General features: G+C 38.2%; 4 protein-coding genes and 1 long non-coding RNA gene across 6 annotated transcripts; 3 read left to right on the top strand and 2 right to left on the bottom strand.

The window, feature by feature from the left end:
- Window positions 1-31: 31 nt before the first annotated feature.
- On the bottom strand, window positions 32-2825 carry ykt6 (YKT6 v-SNARE homolog (S. cerevisiae)). Its single transcript, XM_072433496.1, has 8 exons — window positions 2747-2825; window positions 2157-2267; window positions 1924-2006; window positions 1748-1848; window positions 1570-1674; window positions 1420-1485; window positions 1229-1330; window positions 32-1144 (listed from the first exon to the last, which is right to left on the bottom strand). The coding sequence occupies exons 2-8, from the start codon at window positions 2258-2260 to the stop codon at window positions 1109-1111; spliced, it is 597 nt and encodes a 198-aa protein (XP_072289597.1). The 5' UTR covers window positions 2261-2267; window positions 2747-2825; the 3' UTR covers window positions 32-1108.
- Window positions 2826-4017: 1192 nt separating this feature from the next.
- gck (glucokinase (hexokinase 4)) lies at window positions 4018-8903 on the top strand. Of its 2 annotated transcripts, none has more exons than XM_072433101.1 (10): window positions 4018-4089; window positions 5715-5877; window positions 6618-6772; window positions 6854-6973; window positions 7056-7151; window positions 7246-7345; window positions 7420-7603; window positions 8095-8250; window positions 8330-8563; window positions 8651-8903. In XM_072433101.1, exons 1-10 carry the CDS (start codon window positions 4057-4059, stop codon window positions 8793-8795), a joined length of 1386 nt encoding a protein of 461 aa, XP_072289202.1. In that variant the 5' UTR covers window positions 4018-4056; the 3' UTR covers window positions 8796-8903. The 2 variants fall into 2 exon arrangements, with proteins under 2 accessions (XP_072289202.1, XP_072289201.1); XM_072433100.1 differs by lacking the exon at window positions 4018-4089 and adding an exon at window positions 5483-5619.
- An 846-nt stretch (window positions 8904-9749) lies between these two features.
- myl7 (myosin, light chain 7, regulatory) lies at window positions 9750-11259 on the top strand. The gene is made up of 7 exons (XM_072433102.1): window positions 9750-9875; window positions 9984-10085; window positions 10316-10391; window positions 10494-10598; window positions 10775-10853; window positions 10926-10974; window positions 11059-11259. The coding sequence occupies exons 1-7, from the start codon at window positions 9873-9875 to the stop codon at window positions 11161-11163; spliced, it is 519 nt and encodes a 172-aa protein (XP_072289203.1). The 5' UTR covers window positions 9750-9872; the 3' UTR covers window positions 11164-11259.
- A 940-nt stretch (window positions 11260-12199) lies between these two features.
- LOC140347021 (uncharacterized) lies at window positions 12200-13311 on the top strand. Its single transcript, XR_011924348.1, has 3 exons — window positions 12200-12299; window positions 12950-13101; window positions 13188-13311. It is a non-coding gene; the product is annotated as an uncharacterized lncRNA (long non-coding RNA).
- A 348-nt stretch (window positions 13312-13659) lies between these two features.
- agpat9l (1-acylglycerol-3-phosphate O-acyltransferase 9, like) lies at window positions 13660-19258 on the bottom strand. Its single transcript, XM_072433332.1, has 14 exons — window positions 19240-19258; window positions 18842-19042; window positions 18694-18760; window positions 17913-18061; window positions 17350-17492; window positions 17198-17272; window positions 16846-16935; window positions 16676-16769; window positions 16482-16597; window positions 16081-16136; window positions 15853-15938; window positions 15125-15253; window positions 14961-15040; window positions 13660-14007 (listed from the first exon to the last, which is right to left on the bottom strand). Exons 2-14 carry the CDS (start codon window positions 19004-19006, stop codon window positions 13902-13904), a joined length of 1356 nt encoding a protein of 451 aa, XP_072289433.1. The 5' UTR covers window positions 19007-19042; window positions 19240-19258; the 3' UTR covers window positions 13660-13901.
- Between the last annotated feature and the right edge of the window lie 699 nt (window positions 19259-19957).

Consider the following 19957-nt stretch of genomic DNA (forward strand, 5'->3'; position numbering starts at 1 on the left):
ACATAAGCAAATGGGAGATAAAAAGTTGGACTGCCATTGAGAAGAGTTGGTTTATTCCTTCACGTTAGAAAGACACACAAAGCAGATATTGCACAAATGTTTACACTGTAAAAGCTGCGGTACTGATGACAGATGCCTTAACAAAGCCAGAATATAAATGGCCACATACCTCATACACAAAAAAGAAAAAGCTGTGTCAAATATGCAACTAAAAGGCTTCTCTTCCATCTCAAATAAGGTTGAATATTAACTAGATGGGACAGATATTTGAAGTAGTGTACGAACTGATCAATGAATGTGCTTCTTTCATTTAAATCTGGCCCCCAGTGCTTGGAACCAAAATCCAATATTTTTTTTAATTATCAAGTGTGAAAATGACAATGCAAACGGCTTTTAAGTGCTTAGTGAGATGAGAGAGCAAAGAGGTTAAGTGGTAGAAGGCTACAGCTGAACACTTTCTCATCAAATTTACCAACTCTCAAAATAGGAATGTATAAGATTCTTTAAATGAGATTTCGTAACTGTCTATAATAAAATGCTTAAAATCATTGTAAATCCAGAGACACGATAGCCCAAAATTAGTCTTAATTAGTGTAACTGGCTTTAAGTTGAAATCAAATCAACAGTGCCACCTTGTGAGTCACTAAAAGTCATGAAACAGAAAACATATCTGGATATTGATGCTTTTCAAACAAAGACTTACAGTTAAGTTCCACAATATAATAAGATTGTCAAATGTTTCTTTAAGCAACATGTCATGGTTGCTTAATGCTTTAACTTTTTTATAACCAAATAATCTGTTGAATTTAAATGTGACTCAAACATTGCAATGTTTCAAGATGAGTTAATGTGACACTATTGTGTCTTTAGCTGGTTGAACCACCGCACACATAAGACACTCAGTTAAAGTAACTTTTGTCTTCCTCAGATCAGTCCCCATCACACACTTTCTGCCACTTGCTCTTCCAGAGTGTCTGAACAGGGCAGAATGGCAGTGCCGGCACTGGCACTGCTGCAGCGGTGGAGTTGAGACTTTGTGGCTGGTGCATGATGGGAGGAGAAGTAGAAAGGCAGAGAAAGGCATGTCCAAATGGACGAGGCGGCAACATCACATGATTTCACAGCATGAGTTCTGTTTCCGTGCCTGACAAGTTATCACGGACATTGGTTAGAACAAGATATACTACAACATAATGTATATATAAAATGTAGATTTGTGAATACTTACAGTTTTATAGAAAGCTTTGGATTGGTTGCCCAGGTGTTCTGATTTTGCAACAAGATCATCAAGTTTCTCTCCCCTCTCCAGCAAACTTTCCATTGTATTGTGCTAAAAGAATAATATTTATATGAAAAAGCAATATTCACACCATTCGAACACAATAGAATGTCAAATTGCCATTGTTAAAAAATTGTTACCAAAATAATCTTTGTCTCGTCCAGCTCTGCCTGCACTTTGGTCATTGCATCAGCTTCCCTAGGATTCTAAAAGAAGAAAAGAGATTGTATTTGCATGGTCTTGTATAAGTTACAGATTGGCTAAAGGAACATGTTACAAGAGGAACGTACCTGGTATTTAGCCAGATGAATATCTAGGGCTTTATAGTTTATGGTTTCAGGGTTACCTGAAGGCCAGTCTATACTGTCCACTTGCCGGGAGAACTCATCTAATACCTGCAAAAAAGTGAATTTAGAGAATCATCCATGTCTATAAATTAGTTTGTTATACACTTGTACTGGTTCTTACCTTCTCTAGTAAAGTGAAACAGACACGCTGAGGATATTCAGTATCTGCTATGACTACAGCTCCCAAATTATCATTCCTCACATAAACATGACATAAGTATTCTAGAAGAAAAGAGAGCAAATTTAGATTTATTTTGAGAGTAAGAAATGTAACTCATAGTGGGACCTTTATCTCACCTTGTTCTTTTACAGAGGCACGGCTACCCTGTGTTGTCCTTTCAACAATCAAGGCACTGGTGAAAGTCATAAACTCTTGAACACTAAACAATCAGAACACGATAGAAACGTTATCTCCAGATATATAACATAACAGCCTGGTCAGCCAGCTTATGTGCAACAAGTATTGACGTTTTTCATCACAATAGTCGCTTAATACTGGACATTTGGGGACAATAAATACGACCACTTGCCTGGAGCGCTGAAAGAAACTGAAAGAGGAGAGGTCATATGCTGCTTTGAGGAGGTTGGCTTTAGTGGCCCCTTTGTGAATAACGCTGAGACTGTACAGCTTCATTCTGCGGCTCTGTTAAAAGAAACACATAAAAACGATGGTGTGTGACATTATAAAAGGAGGTGGAGTGAGACGAATCACATGCATATTGTGCGTGATCCATTATCAGCTTATTCCACTCATAAATCTAACGTGAACACAACAGCTGCTTAACCGCAAGTGAAAGTAGCGTTAGCAATCTTAGGCTAACAAGCTATGCCTTTTGGAATAAACACACACGATCTACGCTTCTGTCAAACTAACTTTAACATTGATAATAACTACTTTTCGTAATAATCGGATCGTGATAATGGGATCAGCTTCACGTGAACACTTTACCAGTCAGTTGCGGGCCTTAGTTTAGAGGCCTTGTCCAAATTAGCTTAGCCACAAAACAAAAGCGCTGAATATTTGACTAAATACAGTGGGTAAAGTGTGCAGAGATCCACCCCACTTACAAGTATACTATTAAACAACGTTATAAGATTCAGGATCAACGTTAACACTGACCTAATTGTTTACGGGTTGAAGATTAACCAATCACCACGTCACGACCACGGATGTATGCGGTTCAGCACCGGAAATGGTCAAAAAAAAACATCTCCTTTTCTTAGTTCCGGGAAACATGGTTCCGCATAAAAAGTTATACAAAAAAGTTTTGACTGTTAAGATATGTTGTTTTAAATAAAGACTAAAACATTATTATAAACGCGTTTATATTTTGTCAGCACATCTTAGATTCTTAGGAGATAATACATGCCTACGACGGAGTATAAGGGCCAACCAAAAAAAACTTTTTTTCTCGTTTCTCTTTTTAATGACTTCTTTTTCTCGTTATTTAATGAGTTTAATGTCGTTAATTTACAACTTTTTTCTGACTTCGACTTTTTTCTCATTAATTAATTGCTTTATTCTCGTAGTGCAGCGCATTTTTTTTCTTGGTTGGCCCTTATATTCCGTCGTACATGCCAGTTTAATACAAGGCTAATAATTCAAAGTATGCACATTATGTAATGAGAAATAGCCTGATGTGATATGACACAATATGATACAGTGTGATATAATACAGTATACTATAGTATATACTCTGTATTTTGTCTGTCTGGCTTAATTACACCACTTTGGCAGGCTGTATTTATAAGTGATACAACATCCAGCTGTTTTTGGTAGACTTTGCTTTGTCATGGCTTTTATGGTAATTTTGCTTCATTTAACAAATCCCCCTGGCTACTTTACTCAGTAGTTAAGTGTTTTCCATGCCAGAGATGTGCTAGTAATTCGTTCCTAGGGCAACACAAGGTAATTGCCTGTCATGGAAACCACTAAGCCTGCAGGTGCAGCTGTTATCTGGTCAGTCACATGAGAGTTATGGTTTTATTTCCTGGAACTACTGGGCATGGGTACCTCTTCTGTCTCTAAGAACATCAGCATCTTACGGGATGTTTTCTTTGTATATTTGTGTGCAATTTCATTACAATTGAAAAGGATTCTTCATATTTCCTCTTTTCAGTAAATCTCAGAATAGATCAGCAACAACTGAATGTAATGCAGACTTTTTTATTGTCTTATTGTAGTCTGCTTGAACGCAAGTGAGAATTTAATTTTTTTTACTTCCAAAGAATGAAGAAGCTTAATTTATTTTTGAAGAGCATTGGTGAAGGTTATCTAACTTAATATAAATATATTTTGCCCTTTTCAAATCTATGCACTTTAAACATCTATATGGACACAACTATTTGTGGGTGCTTCTCAGTATTTGACGCATATAGTATATAAGACACTGGAGATCAACTGACGAGCCCTGATGGTCTGCAGGACACATGGAATTTAATCCTCTTGATCCCATGGAAAAGGTAAGGACTTTGATTATGATTGAGACCAAAAGTAATTTTGGATGGGATAATCATGGATTGAGATTTTGTGATTTACAGGCTACTTTAAAATGTAGTTAAAATAGACAATAAAATTCCTCATAATAATAGTTATGATAGAAATTCAATTACTATTTTCTTCCTCTTGAACTACACATTACTTGAATCAATCTGTTAAATCAAATCATGTAACATGTCACTATTTGGGTTATTCTGTAATACAGGTCAGGGCACGAGGACATGTAGTAATAAACGCTCTGGCCCTCGCAGAGCTAAAATTGCTAAATCAAATCAAAGCGGTTGGCCTTCACCTTTGATAGTTAAACAAGGCACTGAACCTTCACCTGTGCTGAACTTAGATCTGTTACTAATTTAGACAGCCACGTGTGTATTTTTGGACTAAATGGGATAAAGGTCATCTTTTTTTATCCCACGTCCCGAACTTTTTTAGGTCACAGTCTCATAGAAAGGGACAATGACAGTTGCATAAATGTAGTATTTTAAAGCTTTGAAGAATTTTATTGTTTACGTCACTGTGTGTGTAACATTACCACAATAAATATTATTCATTTGTCATACAATTGTATGAATAACAAGTGTGTGTTACAATATGTTTAAAGAGTTGACTTTAGGTAACGTTGTTGAGTTATGTTTCATGGATGAGTGACAGGTGAAGTGGGTAGCAGCAGGCTGACATTCAATGCATCCTGAGAATGCCTGATAATGTAATGGCTCGAGATGGGATGGATGACTGCTGGTTATCACACTCATCCACCAACCCAAAAGTTGAATGCCAGTGCATCCATGGGCAAGACAAGTGGGCAAGAATTGAAATACACTGATGTATTTCAATTCAATTCAGTTTATTTTTGTAACGCCCAAAATCACAACAGTAGTTGCCTCGAGGAACGAATGTATGAAAGTGTTTGTGGTGTGTTTGTGAGTGATAATGTAGAACAACAGATGGAAATATAACATGTTCACCCATCTTCCAGTGAAATCAACTAAAAGACACTAATGTAACGTTGAACAATTAACAAAGTTCCTATAACAATACAATGACTATACTGGTTATGTGTACTGAGAAGGCTGTAATCGTTAGAGAGCATACATATGCAAGTGTATTTGCATGGTCTAATACAATTACCAGAGAAAAGCATAGAATGTTTATAATTGTATAATAATCGTTTTAATTGAGAGTAGAGACTGTCTTCATGCAATTCTAACTTTACGAAGGGGTGTGTTTAGCCCCAGATCAGCAGATGGGGTGAGCTCTGAAAGGGCTGGACATGTTTCACAAGGTGATGACCAGCCCACTTTTATTTAGCCATAAAAACAGCATTCAGCATTTGTGTCTCATTCAGCACCACTCTCACTTGACTGCTCGCACTCACACAACTCAAACACAATCCACATTTTAAATTCACAATGATACCTTCTGTCGCTGCTGCTCTTGATCAGATGGCTGCGAATGCCCCCCACTACAACTCTATCATTGAACAATTGATCATGGTGAGTAGACAAAGGGGGATGCTGCTGAATGCCAACTGAGTGACTTGTGAAGAAATGCTTTTTGTCTGACCAGCCAACTTGTTCCTCCATTACAGATAGAGGAAATTCTGTCTAAATTCAGGTTGAACAAAGAAGAACTTGAAGAGGTAATGACTAGAATGCAACGGGAGATGGACAGAGGTCTCCACATAGAAACCCATGAGGATGCCAGCGTCAAAATGCTTCCCACCTACGTCTGCTCTACCCCGGAAGGATCAGGTAAATAGCAGTCAGGGCTCCAACTAACGATTATCTTAGTAGGTGACTCGTCAAACAATAATTTCAGTTGCACTTCAAACCTTTTCAATGCATTTTAACCAGACAATACACTGATGGCTAGTTAAAAAAATATTTGCAAATGAAATGTACTATTTTTTGGGCCGCTTTGATTTGATATTACTGGTTATGTGTACTGAGAAGGCTGTAATCGTTAGAGAGCATACATATGCAAGTGCATTTGCATGGTCTAATACAATTCCCAGAGAAAAGCATAGAATGTTTATAACTGAGCCTATCGTTTTAATTGAGAGTAGAGACTGTCTTCATGTAATTCTAAGTTTACGAAGGGGTGTGTTTAGCACCAGATCAGCAGATGGGGTGAGCTCTGAAAGGGCTGGACATGTTTCACAAGGTGATGATCAGCCCACTTTTATTTAGCCATAAAAACAGCATTCAGCATTTGTGTCTCATTCAGCACCACTCTCACTTGACTGCTCGCACTCACACGGAACCGACTGGAACATGTAGTGTTTCAGTCGGTTCCGTCCAGATAACATTAAATTGTTGACTATTAAAATAGTCAACAATTATCTAATAGTATTTATTTATTTCAAAATAATTACTCACATTTAGAGTATATGTTTGCTTTCATTGAATGTTTTTTTTCCCCAGTAAATGTGCGGTAGATATACCAATAATAAAATATTCCATAACATCTTAGCCTAAATGTGTATTTTCAGAGGTTGGTGACTTCTTGGCTCTAGACCTGGGCGGCACAAACTTCCGTGTCATGCTGGTTAAAGTGGGAGAAGATGAAGACAGGAGCTGGAAAATTGAAACTAAAAACCAGATGTACTCCATCCCAGAAGATGCTATGACAGGCACTGCAGAAATGGTGAGTCATACTGGACTTTACCTTGAAAGTTGCTCGGCTTTGATCAAAATAAAAATGTTGCTATATTTTTAACCCCTACAGTTGTTTGACTACATAGCAGAGTGTATGTCAGATTTTTTGGGCAAACACCACATCAAGCACAAAAAGCTTCCTCTGGGGTTTACTTTCTCTTTTCCAGTAAGACACGAGGATCTGGACAAGGTATACTTAAAAACATGAATACCTGATCAAATGGGGAATGTCATTTATAGTTCTTCTAATCACACTTGCCTTGTTTCCTAAGGGAATCCTGCTCAACTGGACAAAAGGCTTCAAAGCATCTGGAGCTGAGGGCAACAATGTAGTAGGCTTACTCAGAGATGCTATCAAGAGACGTGGGGTAAGAAAACGCAATGATTTGGTATCTTTAATAGCAAAGGGCTGCTGAATAATGTGTTGTTGTTGTTGTTGTTGTTGTTGATGATGTTTTTCAGGAATTTGAAATGGATGTTGTTGCCATGGTGAATGACACTGTAGCCACCATGATCTCTTGCTACTATGAAGATCGTAGTTGTGAAGTTGGCATGATTGTTGGTAAGTATTAAATCACATTCCTGCATTGTTCATGTGCGTTTTGTACTCATTAGACTCAATATTGTACTCATCAGGCACTGGGTGTAATGCGTGCTACATGGAGGAGATGAGGACAGTGGAGTTGGTGGAGGGGGAGGAGGGCCGCATGTGTGTGAATACTGAATGGGGGGCGTTTGGTGACAATGGCGAGCTGGAGGAGTTCAGACTGGAGTATGACAGAGTGGTGGACACGGCCTCCATTAACCCCGGACAGCAACTGTGAGTAACAGTGTTTTTCATTTAAAGGCGCAGGTGAAGAGGTGAGGGGCGAAAGGGAGGGGCCACACTAAAACGTGACTTACACTAACCTAACATAGTCAGGTGACTCTCATCTGAGGGCCCTGTGCAGTTGCTGAGCGACCAGCTGTTTTTGTTAATGGTCCGACGTCAGGGTCTTGGTCATCAACTCTGGCTGGCTTTTTAGCTCAAGCCGCTGTCTCCCTAATGACTGTTTACAATTACCTCTTCTCTTGACACACAACAAATTGATACTGTTGAGCAAGAGCAAACAATGATGCGTGAACTTTAAAATGGTCTGTCAACCAAATTTAAGATAATAAAACTAATTTGACAAATTCAACCTTGAAACTGATCTCTCTCTTCTTCGCCTGCATTCATGTTTCTAGTCTGAACATCCTCACCTACAAAGCCAAATTAACTTGTTAATAGCAATAAACTGTAATCTTGTATCATTGTTTCTTTTGCTACAGATATGAGAAGCTCATCAGTGGGAAGTATATGGGGGAGCTGGTCAGGCTTGTTCTGATGAAGTTGGTGAATGAAAACCTGCTGTTCAATGGTGAAGCTTCAGAGCAACTGAGAACACGAGGGAGCTTTGAGACTCGTCATGTCTCCCAGGTTGAAAGGTGAGGATTGGTCTTACGCTTGGTTCGACCAAATACAGACTCCAGACATTCTGAAGAAGCTTATAATGCCTGTTTTCAGTGACTCTGGGGACAGAAAACAGATCTACAACATCCTGTCATCCCTGGGCGTGCTGCCCACAGAGCTGGACTGTGATATTGTGCGCTTGGTGTGTGAAATCATCTCCACCCGCTCCTCTCACATGTGTGCTGCGGGTCTGGCAGCCGTCATAAACCGTATGAGAGAGCGCCGCAGCCTGGACATTCTGCAAATCACTGTGGGAATTGATGGCTCAGTCTACAAGCTCCACCCCTAGTAAGCAATTTATATTTTTTAGTTTATACACAAGTAATGGCATCCACACAACAAATATATATTAAAGGAATATTTTTTCTGTTTTAGTTTCCGTGACAGGTTCCATAAAGCAGTGAGAGAGCTGACGCCGCACTGTAAAATCTGCTTCCTCCAGTCTGAGGAGGGAAGTGGTCGAGGGGCAGCGCTCATCTCTGCAGTGGCCAGTAAGATGGCCGCCTGCATGCTGACATAAGAACTATATACACAATAGATCTGTAGATCTGGGAGGTCTTCTTGAACTATCACTGGTGTGAAGTCATAAAATGACTAAACCTATGATATAATACTGTAACTAATGTAAATGTTTATAGTATAGTAACTTATAGTATTCACTTGACAGTGTCATCCATAATGTTAAGGATTGGCCAACAACACTACTGTAAATACTCTTATAATGAACTGTTGTACATAAAAAATGCTGTTGCTGTTGTGTATAAAAGTTTGTCTGTTATGTAACTGTATATTTAACACTGACTTGTTGGTTTGGACTTGTATAATAGATTGCTTTGTTACGCTTAACTGTAAATAAAATAGTAGAAAAAGCTTCAGTTGTAGTCATCTGGACTCAGTTTGAAAAAATAGACGTTTCGACTCTCATCCAAGAGTCATTGTCAATTGACAATGACTCTTGGATGAGAGTCGAAACGTCTATTTTTTCAAACTGAGTCCAGATGACTACAACTGAAGCTTTTTCTACTATGGAACACGCCTGGACGAATGAGGGATTACACCGATGTAAATAAAATAATTAACAAATATTAGACTTTTAAGAATATTTTATTTCAATGGCTTTGTAGTCGTACTCTGCATGTGCAGTGGCACTAAAGTATAAACTGAGTAAAAAAGCACAGATCACATTTGGACACCAGGAAGGGTTTCAAATATGAAATCATTCTGAACTTGGACTGGAATAAACCGCATAACAGTCTTTAATATTGAGTGCTAAAATAACAGCTCAACCCATGAATCTTGAATGTTTGACTCTAACTCTAATTTACGAGTTATATTAACACACAACAGGCCAGACACTACTTTTACCACCACTTTCTTCACTCTCCTTTGCTCTCCTATCTGCCTTCTCCGGCCCAGAGGAATCCTGGTGCTTGAGTTCTTATCTGGCCCTGCAGTGGCACACAGACAGACACAGCCATGTAAGGGGCCAAACTGTCCTGTGGGGCCATTGTAGGAGGGCAGCAGATAACAAAAGTGAGATATAAAACCCACCCCACGGTTTTAGCTCAATTTGGAGTCCACCTACAATCACATCAACATGGTAAGTCTGGCTTCAATCATTTGTATTTTCCTACAGGATAATTTTCCCAGCATACTTGTTAAAGGCAAACTTGTGCATGTTACATTACTATTGTTGTATCTCTTGCAGGCCAGTAAGAAGGCCTCCAACAAGAGACAGAGGGGGGCACAGAAGTCCTGCTCCAACGTATTCTCCATGTTTGAACAGTCCCAAATTCAAGAGTTTAAGGAGGTATAACTGCAGAAATATATTTCTATCATGATACAAAACCACACATGGGACAAAAACTTAAATTCAAAGCCAGTTTAGTTCCTGTTTTTACTGTGTTTAGGTGAAGCCTTTAGTTTATACAAGAACAGACTGTTATTTAAAATATCTATACAAAATTATGATTCAAGAACACAGTATCATGACTTGTTTAATACTGAATAAGGAAGTATTTTTAATTTTTATTATTTGAGGCTTTTGGCTGCATCGACCAGGACAGAGATGGTGTCATTAAAAAGCAGGACCTGAAGGAAACCTATGGACAACTAGGTAAATTACAGTGTATTGTTAAATTGACATCAAATATTGGCATATGGTTGATCAAATTTATAGCTGATGAATGTGTTTATCTATGTTTTTGGTCTGTTTTAGGGAAATTAAATGTCAATGATGAGGAGCTGGAGGAAATGCTAAATGAAGGAAAGGGTCCCATCAACTTCACTGTGTTCTTGTCTCTCTTTGGCGAGAAACTTAATGGTGGGAGAATTTTGAAAATGTACTTTGCATTGATTTGATATGCTCTGACAATACGTTTTATTATTATTTTATTTTTAATTTATTTTTTATGGATCTTTTCTGTCCATTGTCACTTGTGCCCAGTGGTTGGATCAGATTGTGACATCCAAGTACATTAATACAATTTTTAATCACAGGGACTGACCCTGAGGACACAATACTCGCTGCCTTTAAGCTTTTTGATCCAAATGGGACAGGATTTGTTAACAAGGACGAGTAAGACAAATATTTTTTAAGCATTTCAAATAAAATATATGTCAAGTGTTTAATAATCGTGCTGCATTCCAGGTTTCGGCGACTTCTGATGAATCAGGCAGACAAGTTCACAGCAGATGAGGTTGATAAGTGTTTCCATAGTTTGTTCAGATATTTGTCTGTTTATATTTGGGATCAATACCTTTATGCTGTTTTCAATCTTCAGGCAGATCAGGCCTTTGCTCTGGCCCCCATTGATCCGACGGGCAACATCGACTACAAATCTCTCTGCTACACCATCACACACGGAGATGAGAAGGAAGAATCCTAAAGTCATTCATTCATTTTCATGGTGATGGTTTTGAGGGAGATGGATGTGTTTGACAAGCTGTTTGAATGATTTGCAGTAAAAGATTGGCTGTACTAAGTATCATAATTGTATATTGCCTGCATTCTTGTTGCAATAAATTTCATTTATAGCATGTCTTGGGCTGAATTCTTCCTATTAGACTTTTACAAAATGCTTTGAATTGAAGATGTATGTATGGAGATTTTTTTAAATAAATGAAATAGCAAAAACCAGGAAAATAGCATATGATTCTACAAAAAACAAACTACAAAAAGTAACTACAAAAAGCTCCAATCTTCAAAGGTCATTTTATTTTATATTATGTCACAAATCATATTATTGGCTCATGTTGGCTTCTCTCCTCTCCCTTGATATTATGTAGTAAAGGGCTGAAAAATATTTGCAAACATTTAACAGATTTATCTGAAAGACATTTTAAAATTAAGATTCCATTCACAGTAGAAGTTTTCCAGGAGCATATCCATTTGAGAAAAGACTGTGAACATGGTATTTCAGAAAATGTACTTTAGTTGTAGTTTCCTTTGATAAGAGTATTTGCTGATTGCAGAGGACATTGTGTTACTTACATAATTGCAGACTGGAACAACCCGATAAGCTTAGTATTTTAACATCTTAAAATCTCTATTGGTTTAACTGAAAATGCTGATGAATCCTCATTATTTGGACAATTATTTTTTTATTTTATAAATGAATTCAGAGCTTCTTCTAACAAGCATTTTAGAGTTAAGTTATGGCCCAGAAGATACTGCCTCAGAGCTCACATCACTTTTATTGGGCCTCACCACAGCTGCTTTCTTTTGGTACCCTGTTGCCACGGTAACAATAACAAAAAGCCCTGCCACTTTCTGAAGCTCCGCAGCACAGCAAGTCCCACTGCAAAAGACCACAAGTGTGCAACTTCTCCAGGCAAGAGGTCATTTCTGAGGGGAAAACCATCACGTTTGAGTAGGCAGATGCACTGACATGCTCATCTTGTGTTTCTACAGCTCAGAGATGTCGGCGGACGCCAAGGATGCAAGGACAGACACTGACACAGGGCCCGCAGGAGTGAAGAAGCCCGTGAAAACCAGCAAACCCTATAACTCCTATCTGCTACGGTCAGTCGGCTTTTAAGTAGCAAGCGTTAGGCAAAATCAAATCGATGTTCACCTTATGATTCAATTATCACTGAAGGTTTGTAACTATTTTTTTGCATGTGTTATCATCTTTGTGGGAACAGTGCAGTCAAATGATGCAGTGTTAGTATCCACACTGAATCTAAATCATTAAGCATTACTAGTGAACCATTTTTTAATTTTCAAGTTTCTTACACATTTCCACTTAAACTTCAGCACACTTAGATTATTTGCATTTGTTCAGAACCAGGTGGTGGGTGTGAAGGATCAGAATCAGACAAATGCTCTAATGTTACCTGCATAATGACTGTACATGTATATTACCAAATATTTCAATACACAAATATAATTGCATACTACGGACGGACAATGCATGTTCTTGGAAGTAAATCTCCAGGACATGGCACAACAGGTTTATTGCCTGTAATTGCCTGAGCATCTCCAAATTAAACAAACAGTATCTAAATCAACAGTGACACACCACATCTGAGTGTGCACAGACTCACACAGTGGCAGGCCTCTTAAATCAAGCACTAGGTCTTTTTGGCTGAGCGATTTATCAATGCCTGTTTGTTTGGAAAAGCAAGTCACAAGGCACAAAACAGATTGTAACCAAACTACTAAAATTGCAGGTATCAGGAATTGAAACACATGAAGGAGAGCAGACATCCCAAAACTGTAAGGTTAAGCACATTGTCCTAAGAGACACTCCTTTTGTTGACTCTGGCTGTTTTCCAGCAGCAGAACCTTCAAAGCAATGAGCAAGACAATAACACAGCAGATGGTAAGGAGAATGTTTTCAATAATTCTGTCCACATTTTCCATTCACTAATACTATATATTTGTTGTCATTCCACTCATTTGGTTTAGAGACAAATGCAGAGATGCCACAGATAAATGAGGATCTGGAGGATGAAAAATCACCCAAAAGTAGAGGATGTAAAACCAAACTTTGTGCCATTCTGTGAATCAAACACATGATAATTAAACGAGGCCTGACTGTAGGTTTAGGGTTATTATACCAGCAGCAATCCAGTTACACTGGGATATGGCCAAGCTTTATGTCTGATGTCCCCTCTGTCACAACCAGCCACATCACTTTGACTAGAGAAGGACAAAGTGTCTTGCTCAGGGACACAGTATGTACGACATATGAGTTATCCTCTGCTTCCTACCGAACATTCTACCACTTTTTATTTAAAAAGAAATGTATACAGTAAATGAAAGACAATGTACACATTTTGCCAGCTATAATGAAATAACATTAGAAGAATAGTTCTTTCCCACAAAGCACTTATCTGATTCTTCTCTGTGCAATTGTATGTGAAGTTATTGACAAGTGTTTGATTCTTAAACATTTATTACTATCATTTACTAGCTCAGTAGAATACAAGAATACAACACCAAAACACATCTTAAATTGTTCTTTAGCCATTTGTTTCAGAATCCTAGTAAACATTGATTCATGCGGTCCATTTGCTGCTTCACAAGTTTCACAGTTGTGTTGTGTTCGAGATCGTAAAGTGCAGAGTTTCCTTGTCCATGTTGTTGTTTTTATTCATCCTCCAAGGGGTTTGACCGAGCTCAGTCACTGTTACTGCTTTCGTCTCCTACCACCATGTTGCTGTACTTCTTCTGCTGCTGCTCTCTGAATGTTTCTTTCACTCTCGCCCTCTTCAGACCTCCATCCCTGTAAACAACATTGTGCCAAGTCAAATATGTCAAATATAAGATGTGAATATGTGTAATTGGTTTGTACACATGTTGCAATATATACGACTAATGTGCCATTTCTAACAATTGTTTGAGGATTGTTTTTTTTTTTAGAAGATATTTTTTCGTGGGGCCACTACAGTTGATCGTGGGACTCATAAGACTCATTTGACCACAGTATTAGGTAAAAAATGTCCAATGCAAGATGTAAATAAATGTATTTTTTTGTACACATGTTGTATCTATTGGTATAAATTAAAAAAAAAGTCTTTCCTTTTAAATTATTTTCAGGGAAACAACAGCAAATGATGTGACTTGTAGCACTCACAGAATCATTTTAGGGGTAGGTGGACTGAAATAATACACATCACAATTTTTAAGTCTAGATCATGATTTCATGTGCTGCCATCACCTTCTGTTATTGGTTAAATCCATCTGTCACTCAAAAAGACGTATTTGGGTAAACATGTCTTGTTCAAGTGCCATTAAAGAAAGAATGACTGAGTCACCATTTCTATTTTCACTAAAATAGCACATCGTCGACGGCATCTGATCACTATTGCATTTTTATTGCCATATTACACAACCCCATTTCATATTAATGTGGCAATATGTAGCAATATCAAATGGTATGATTGTTGTGGGATAGAAAACACAAAAAAACACAATATAACAATTATTCACACTTACTGATAACGTGCCCAAACAACAGTGAAATCTTGTATTTTCTTTCATTGACATGTTTGTATTCTTCAAGTTTGGGGCAGCCTTACAAAATCTAACTTGGACTATAAACTCAAATATTCACAATTATGACATGAAGAAGCACGATTATTGATTAACCAAATAATCTTGTCAACCGTATTTGATTTGATTTATATTGGCCCTGTTGTCATGGCAAACACAAACAATAAACAGATTTGTTCTTACCACTGGAGATCTACCAGGCCTCCTTGATGAGCAATGGCCGACTTAACTCGATTGGCAAACTGGACAGCATCCTCCCCCTCCTGTCAGTGCAACACAAGTGGAGTTTAGTCGAACATGTCTGGTGTGTAGTGTACAATGTGCTGGTATTACAGCGAGGCTCAGACCTGCTGGTGCATGGCTGGCAGGTACCACACGTCACACACCAGAGCCCAACTGGTCATCATCCGCAGCAGGTAACTGACCATGCTGTACTTGGAACTGTTCCAAAAAGCGTCACCAAACTTGGGGTCGTACTGAGGAAGAGATCAGCTTTACATATTTGTTTACACATTTGTTTACACATTAGGAGCTGTACCTGAGAGCCAGCTAATCAATACTCTGATTTATTTAGTTATTCATGTTGTATATGAATTTAGATCTAGTGTATATTAGTTTATTAATTATATTTTAAAAAGGTGCACTATTTAAATTTTCTGGAGGAGGGACCGACATCTGCTCGTCTCGTGTTGTTGCTTTACTTGGCATGTTCCGCAATATGGCATTAAACTCATGTATCTCCATGGACACCAAGTGAAGTCACCATGCAAAGCTACAGGTAAGATCTATGGAAAGGTGAGCCCACTTACAGTAAGAATTTCTAGGTATTTTTAAGCAACAAAATCACCTGTAATTGAACAAATGCAGCCAAGGTAGGTTTTAATACTATACTCTGGCATACCCCCCACCAGAAACACCTTTTCCTTTTAATTCTAATTATCTGCACATTTTCTATATATTATGTCATATATAACATTCCTAGTTTTTTCCTAGTTTGTGAAACTTGGCGCAAAAGTTTATTCTGATTCTCACTTTGGTGAAGTCAATACATGGATTAAAAGGATGAAGTGAATACCTTGATGGCCACTGGATAAATTGTAGTTCCTATTTCAAAACTTCCTTTTTTAAACATCATGACAGATGTGTTGTTGACGCAGGTTCCTGCAAAGGTCAGTAAAAAACCAGTAATCATTCACTTTTGAATCATTGACTTTAGAAACTAGAGACAATCCCAGCAACACTAAGTGCAGATCTAAAGTTTGATCATGTAGATGAGACAACTGATAATTAGTGGAAATCTTACCTTCGGGAAAAATCAAAATGGGAAGCTTGGTCTTGTCACTCACATGATCCTTTAACCTGGACAGATTTAGAGACAGAACACAAACTATTATCCTCCAACCAGTCCACTGTAGCATTTGCAATTATTTGCCGATTTAATCTTTCATTCAGACCTTTACAGCTAAAAATAGAATCTGTCATTGTAAAACAAAATCTTCTACAATGTGCAATAATAACAAACAGAAAAACGCAAAAAAAAAAAAAAAGATATATATATATATAAAGAACTTACAAGAACTAATAAGTATAATGTATTACCAATTTAAATGTATTTATGTATTAATTCATGTATAAAGTAAAGCAGACAATATTGGGGCCAAAGTGTTATTACGGACTTGAAACTACGCTGCATTTCACCCTCACCTCTTGGTCACTAGATGGCGGTCTTTCATCTCTGCTCTTTCAAACCACACATGAGGACATGACCTCACCATGGCCCTCTGGACTACTCCCATCAGCCCTCCATGAATCTGACCAACCTGAAAACACATTGACATTGAAGTAGACTTACATTCAACAGACTTTGCGAATAAAGTTTAAAATCAAGAGCCACTTACCATAGCGTAGCATCCATCATTACACAGCATCACTATGTCGATTGGAGTGGTGTGGTTAGCGACACATATTCCACCTTTCTTTGGCTTGTTTTCTCTGTGAAGGCATTGGAATAATCAGAAATGCTATTCTAAATTGAGTCCACTTTCAGGCAGTAACTGTAAAATGTTACCTGTTGTGATAGCGGATAGTGGCTGAAAGTCCCCGTGCACATATTCTGTAGCACATAACATGAACCCATTCACTGAGCCAGGACTTGATGCTGAAAACAAACATTTCATAAATTTTTTTGTTAATTTTCAGAAAAGCGCCATACACTTTCATACATTTCACACACTTTCATTAACTGTCATACACTTTCATACATTTTCATACATTTTCATACACTTTCATACACTTTCATACACTTTCATACATTTTCACACACTTTCATACACTTTCATACATTTTCACACACTTTCATACACTTTCAGACACTTTCATACACTTTCATACACTTTCATACACTTTCATACACTTTCTACCTGCTATTTGGGAGGAATCCAACTGCAGACGTCCCAATTACTAGCCAGGTCAAGCCAATGCATGCTAATGCGATTCTGGGGAACATATTCACTTGTTACTATACCAAACATTGAATGACAAGACAGGATGTGTACAATTTGTATGATCGTACCTCAATGGAGCGAGGATGCAATATCTAACAAAGATGCCCAGACCATAAACTAATGTTAATTTGAGGCTTATATACTGGAAGTCATTTGTACGAGTCAGAAGGTTCCAGGACACCAGCTCCTCTGAAGAGAAACGCTGGGTCACCTGAAAACAAAACAATTGAGTGCGTTCACACTTGTCCTGCGCTGGCCCTGCTTTGAGCCCCGTTTAGGCATAGACTTGGTGTGGTCCTGTCCTAGTCCTGGGTTAGTCTTGGTTTAGTCCAGGAGTGAATATACCTGTAGTAACTTTTCTGCAGGAAGTTCTGACAACTGCTTGTCTCCTTGGAGATATTATTGCTGGGCCTGGACTGTTCTACAGTATGAAATGAACTTAATTAACCTACATTTATTCATTCATTATAGGCGATTTTTGAATCTCCTCTAACCCTGGCCTGATGACATCCCCTGCTTGTGTTTAATGCCATGGAACATTCTAGGCAAAGCAATCACATCTCCATGAAGAAAAGCAGACCCTCCACCCCAAAGGTGGCTCTATGTGGCTCTATGTTTTGTCCAAATGTACCTCATCTTCTACAATGCTCTCAATTCCTTTACGGTAGAAGTATAAGCAGTCACTCAAAGTGAAATCACCACCAACTGGAGGTTTGGGCCGACTACGTCTCAGCTCCTCCAGTTCTTTTTCCATAGAGCCAGCTTCTCTCTGGATCAGACCTATAAAGCAAAAATAATTAGACAATGTGTGTTATCTCAATGGCCATCAAAAAGATAAGGGCCACATATTTCTCATGGAAAGTAAAATACAATGCCAAATCAAAGTATTTATAGAAATATTGTTCTTTGGTGTATTATATATACGAAAGAAGAATTTTAAAAACCGTCAAATTATGTTAAAATGTATTGTTTAAAATAAAGGTAAGAGTTAGGTAATGTCCGACCAAGCTAAGATTACTCAGACATTACCTGATAACACAGAGGACAATGTCCAACAAGGTACAGGACAAACTAGTAGTTTATTCAAATCCATTTAATTTGCTCTTTGCTCTCAGTTGGAAACATGTCAGGAGTGTATTCTGATTGTGACTGTGAGTAATGCCATGCTTTTAACATTTGTAATATAAAATTGACTGCTGTCGCCGTAAAGTAGTGTCAAATTACAGTTACATGGCTGAGCTATTATTTTTAGCTGTACATGTGGACATTCTGTAGCCAGGCAAACCAATATCTTTTTTATAAACTTGTATCTTCTTGCAAATACTTGTAATGAAGCCAGTTGTGGAATGTAGGTTTCCATTTACAACCATAGCTGTGTTTTCATAAATCACACTGCTTAGTGCTTTACTCACCATAGGAGGCACTGGTTTTGAGAGACTGTTCATCTGATTTTTCCTTCTGAATTTTCAGCGTGGCCCACTGCACAATAACACATATAAAACATATAGTCATTTAATAGTTGGTGACGATAGAGCCCAGAGAACAATGAAACAGCAGTACCTCTAAAACTTTGACCAGAATAGTCATGTATGTTTCAGAGATGCCCAAAGAGAAACCAAACATAGCTGGGGCCATGATGAGGCTCATGATGAGGAAGAGCCAGATCCTCAGCCCCCAGAGCACTGCGGCCCACACATCCTCCATCTCCTCCTGGTTCTCTGACATGTGCCGCTGCAGCAGGAGGTTCAGCCGAGAAACGTCCTGCACAAGTGGGACAGACTTTAAAGTCAAATGCAAATCAGGCGAGTTCAGACAAGTAGCAGCACAGTGTAAACAGAGACATGCTCATGTGTGCGGCTTTTACAGCTGGAGACCGCAGACCTGGAGCTGCAGGACAACGCGTCGCCTTAGGAAAGTTGTCCCTAAGGAAGACAACTGACAGGACTTATATCGCTTACCTTTCTAACCTCTGTCCATACTCCTCAGGAAACTTTAGGCTCCCGAGGCGCACAAACACGCCCAGTTATTGCAAGAGCAAAGTTCACGAGGAAAGATGAACAGCGCCCCCTGGAGGTCAGAGAGGGACCACATACAAGGACCACAATGGAAATAAGTGCTTGCGCTTTTTTTGTGTTATCCTGGCTTTTTAAATTGTATTTACATGTGATTTTATATATATATATATATATATATATATATATATATATATATATATATATATATATATATATATATATATGTTTTCAATCATTTGTTTATGTTATGTTTATGTATTACATGTTCACTGTTGCACTTTATGGCAAATAAATCAAATCAAATCAAAGGGACGTGCGTCTTTGAGATCTGACCCATCATGACCCAACCCTACATGGGACATGAGGACATATCGATACATTAAACATATTTTTAAAGGTACAGCTTTAAAACGTGGATCAATCATGAAATGCTCAGGGAGTTTTTTTTGCAGTATTTTTAAATTGTATTTTCTGTTGCTGATAAAATAATCTACTTGTCCAAGAAAAGAGTCTGAAAAGCAGAATTGTGTCTACAAAACACTTCTGTGTTAACTAGATTTTTTGCAGTTTCGTAACAAAGCAAAAAACGTTAGCCTGGTGTAATAGCAGTGCATGTTCCAGCAGGTCAGATCGCGCTTGATGCACCGCATTAATGGGCTTT

This window comes from Eucyclogobius newberryi, unplaced genomic scaffold (assembly GCF_026437365.1).
Source record: "Eucyclogobius newberryi isolate DKJ021-1_F unplaced genomic scaffold, fEucNew1.0.hap1 SCAF_6, whole genome shotgun sequence".
NCBI lineage: Eukaryota > Metazoa > Chordata > Actinopteri > Gobiiformes > Gobiidae > Eucyclogobius > Eucyclogobius newberryi.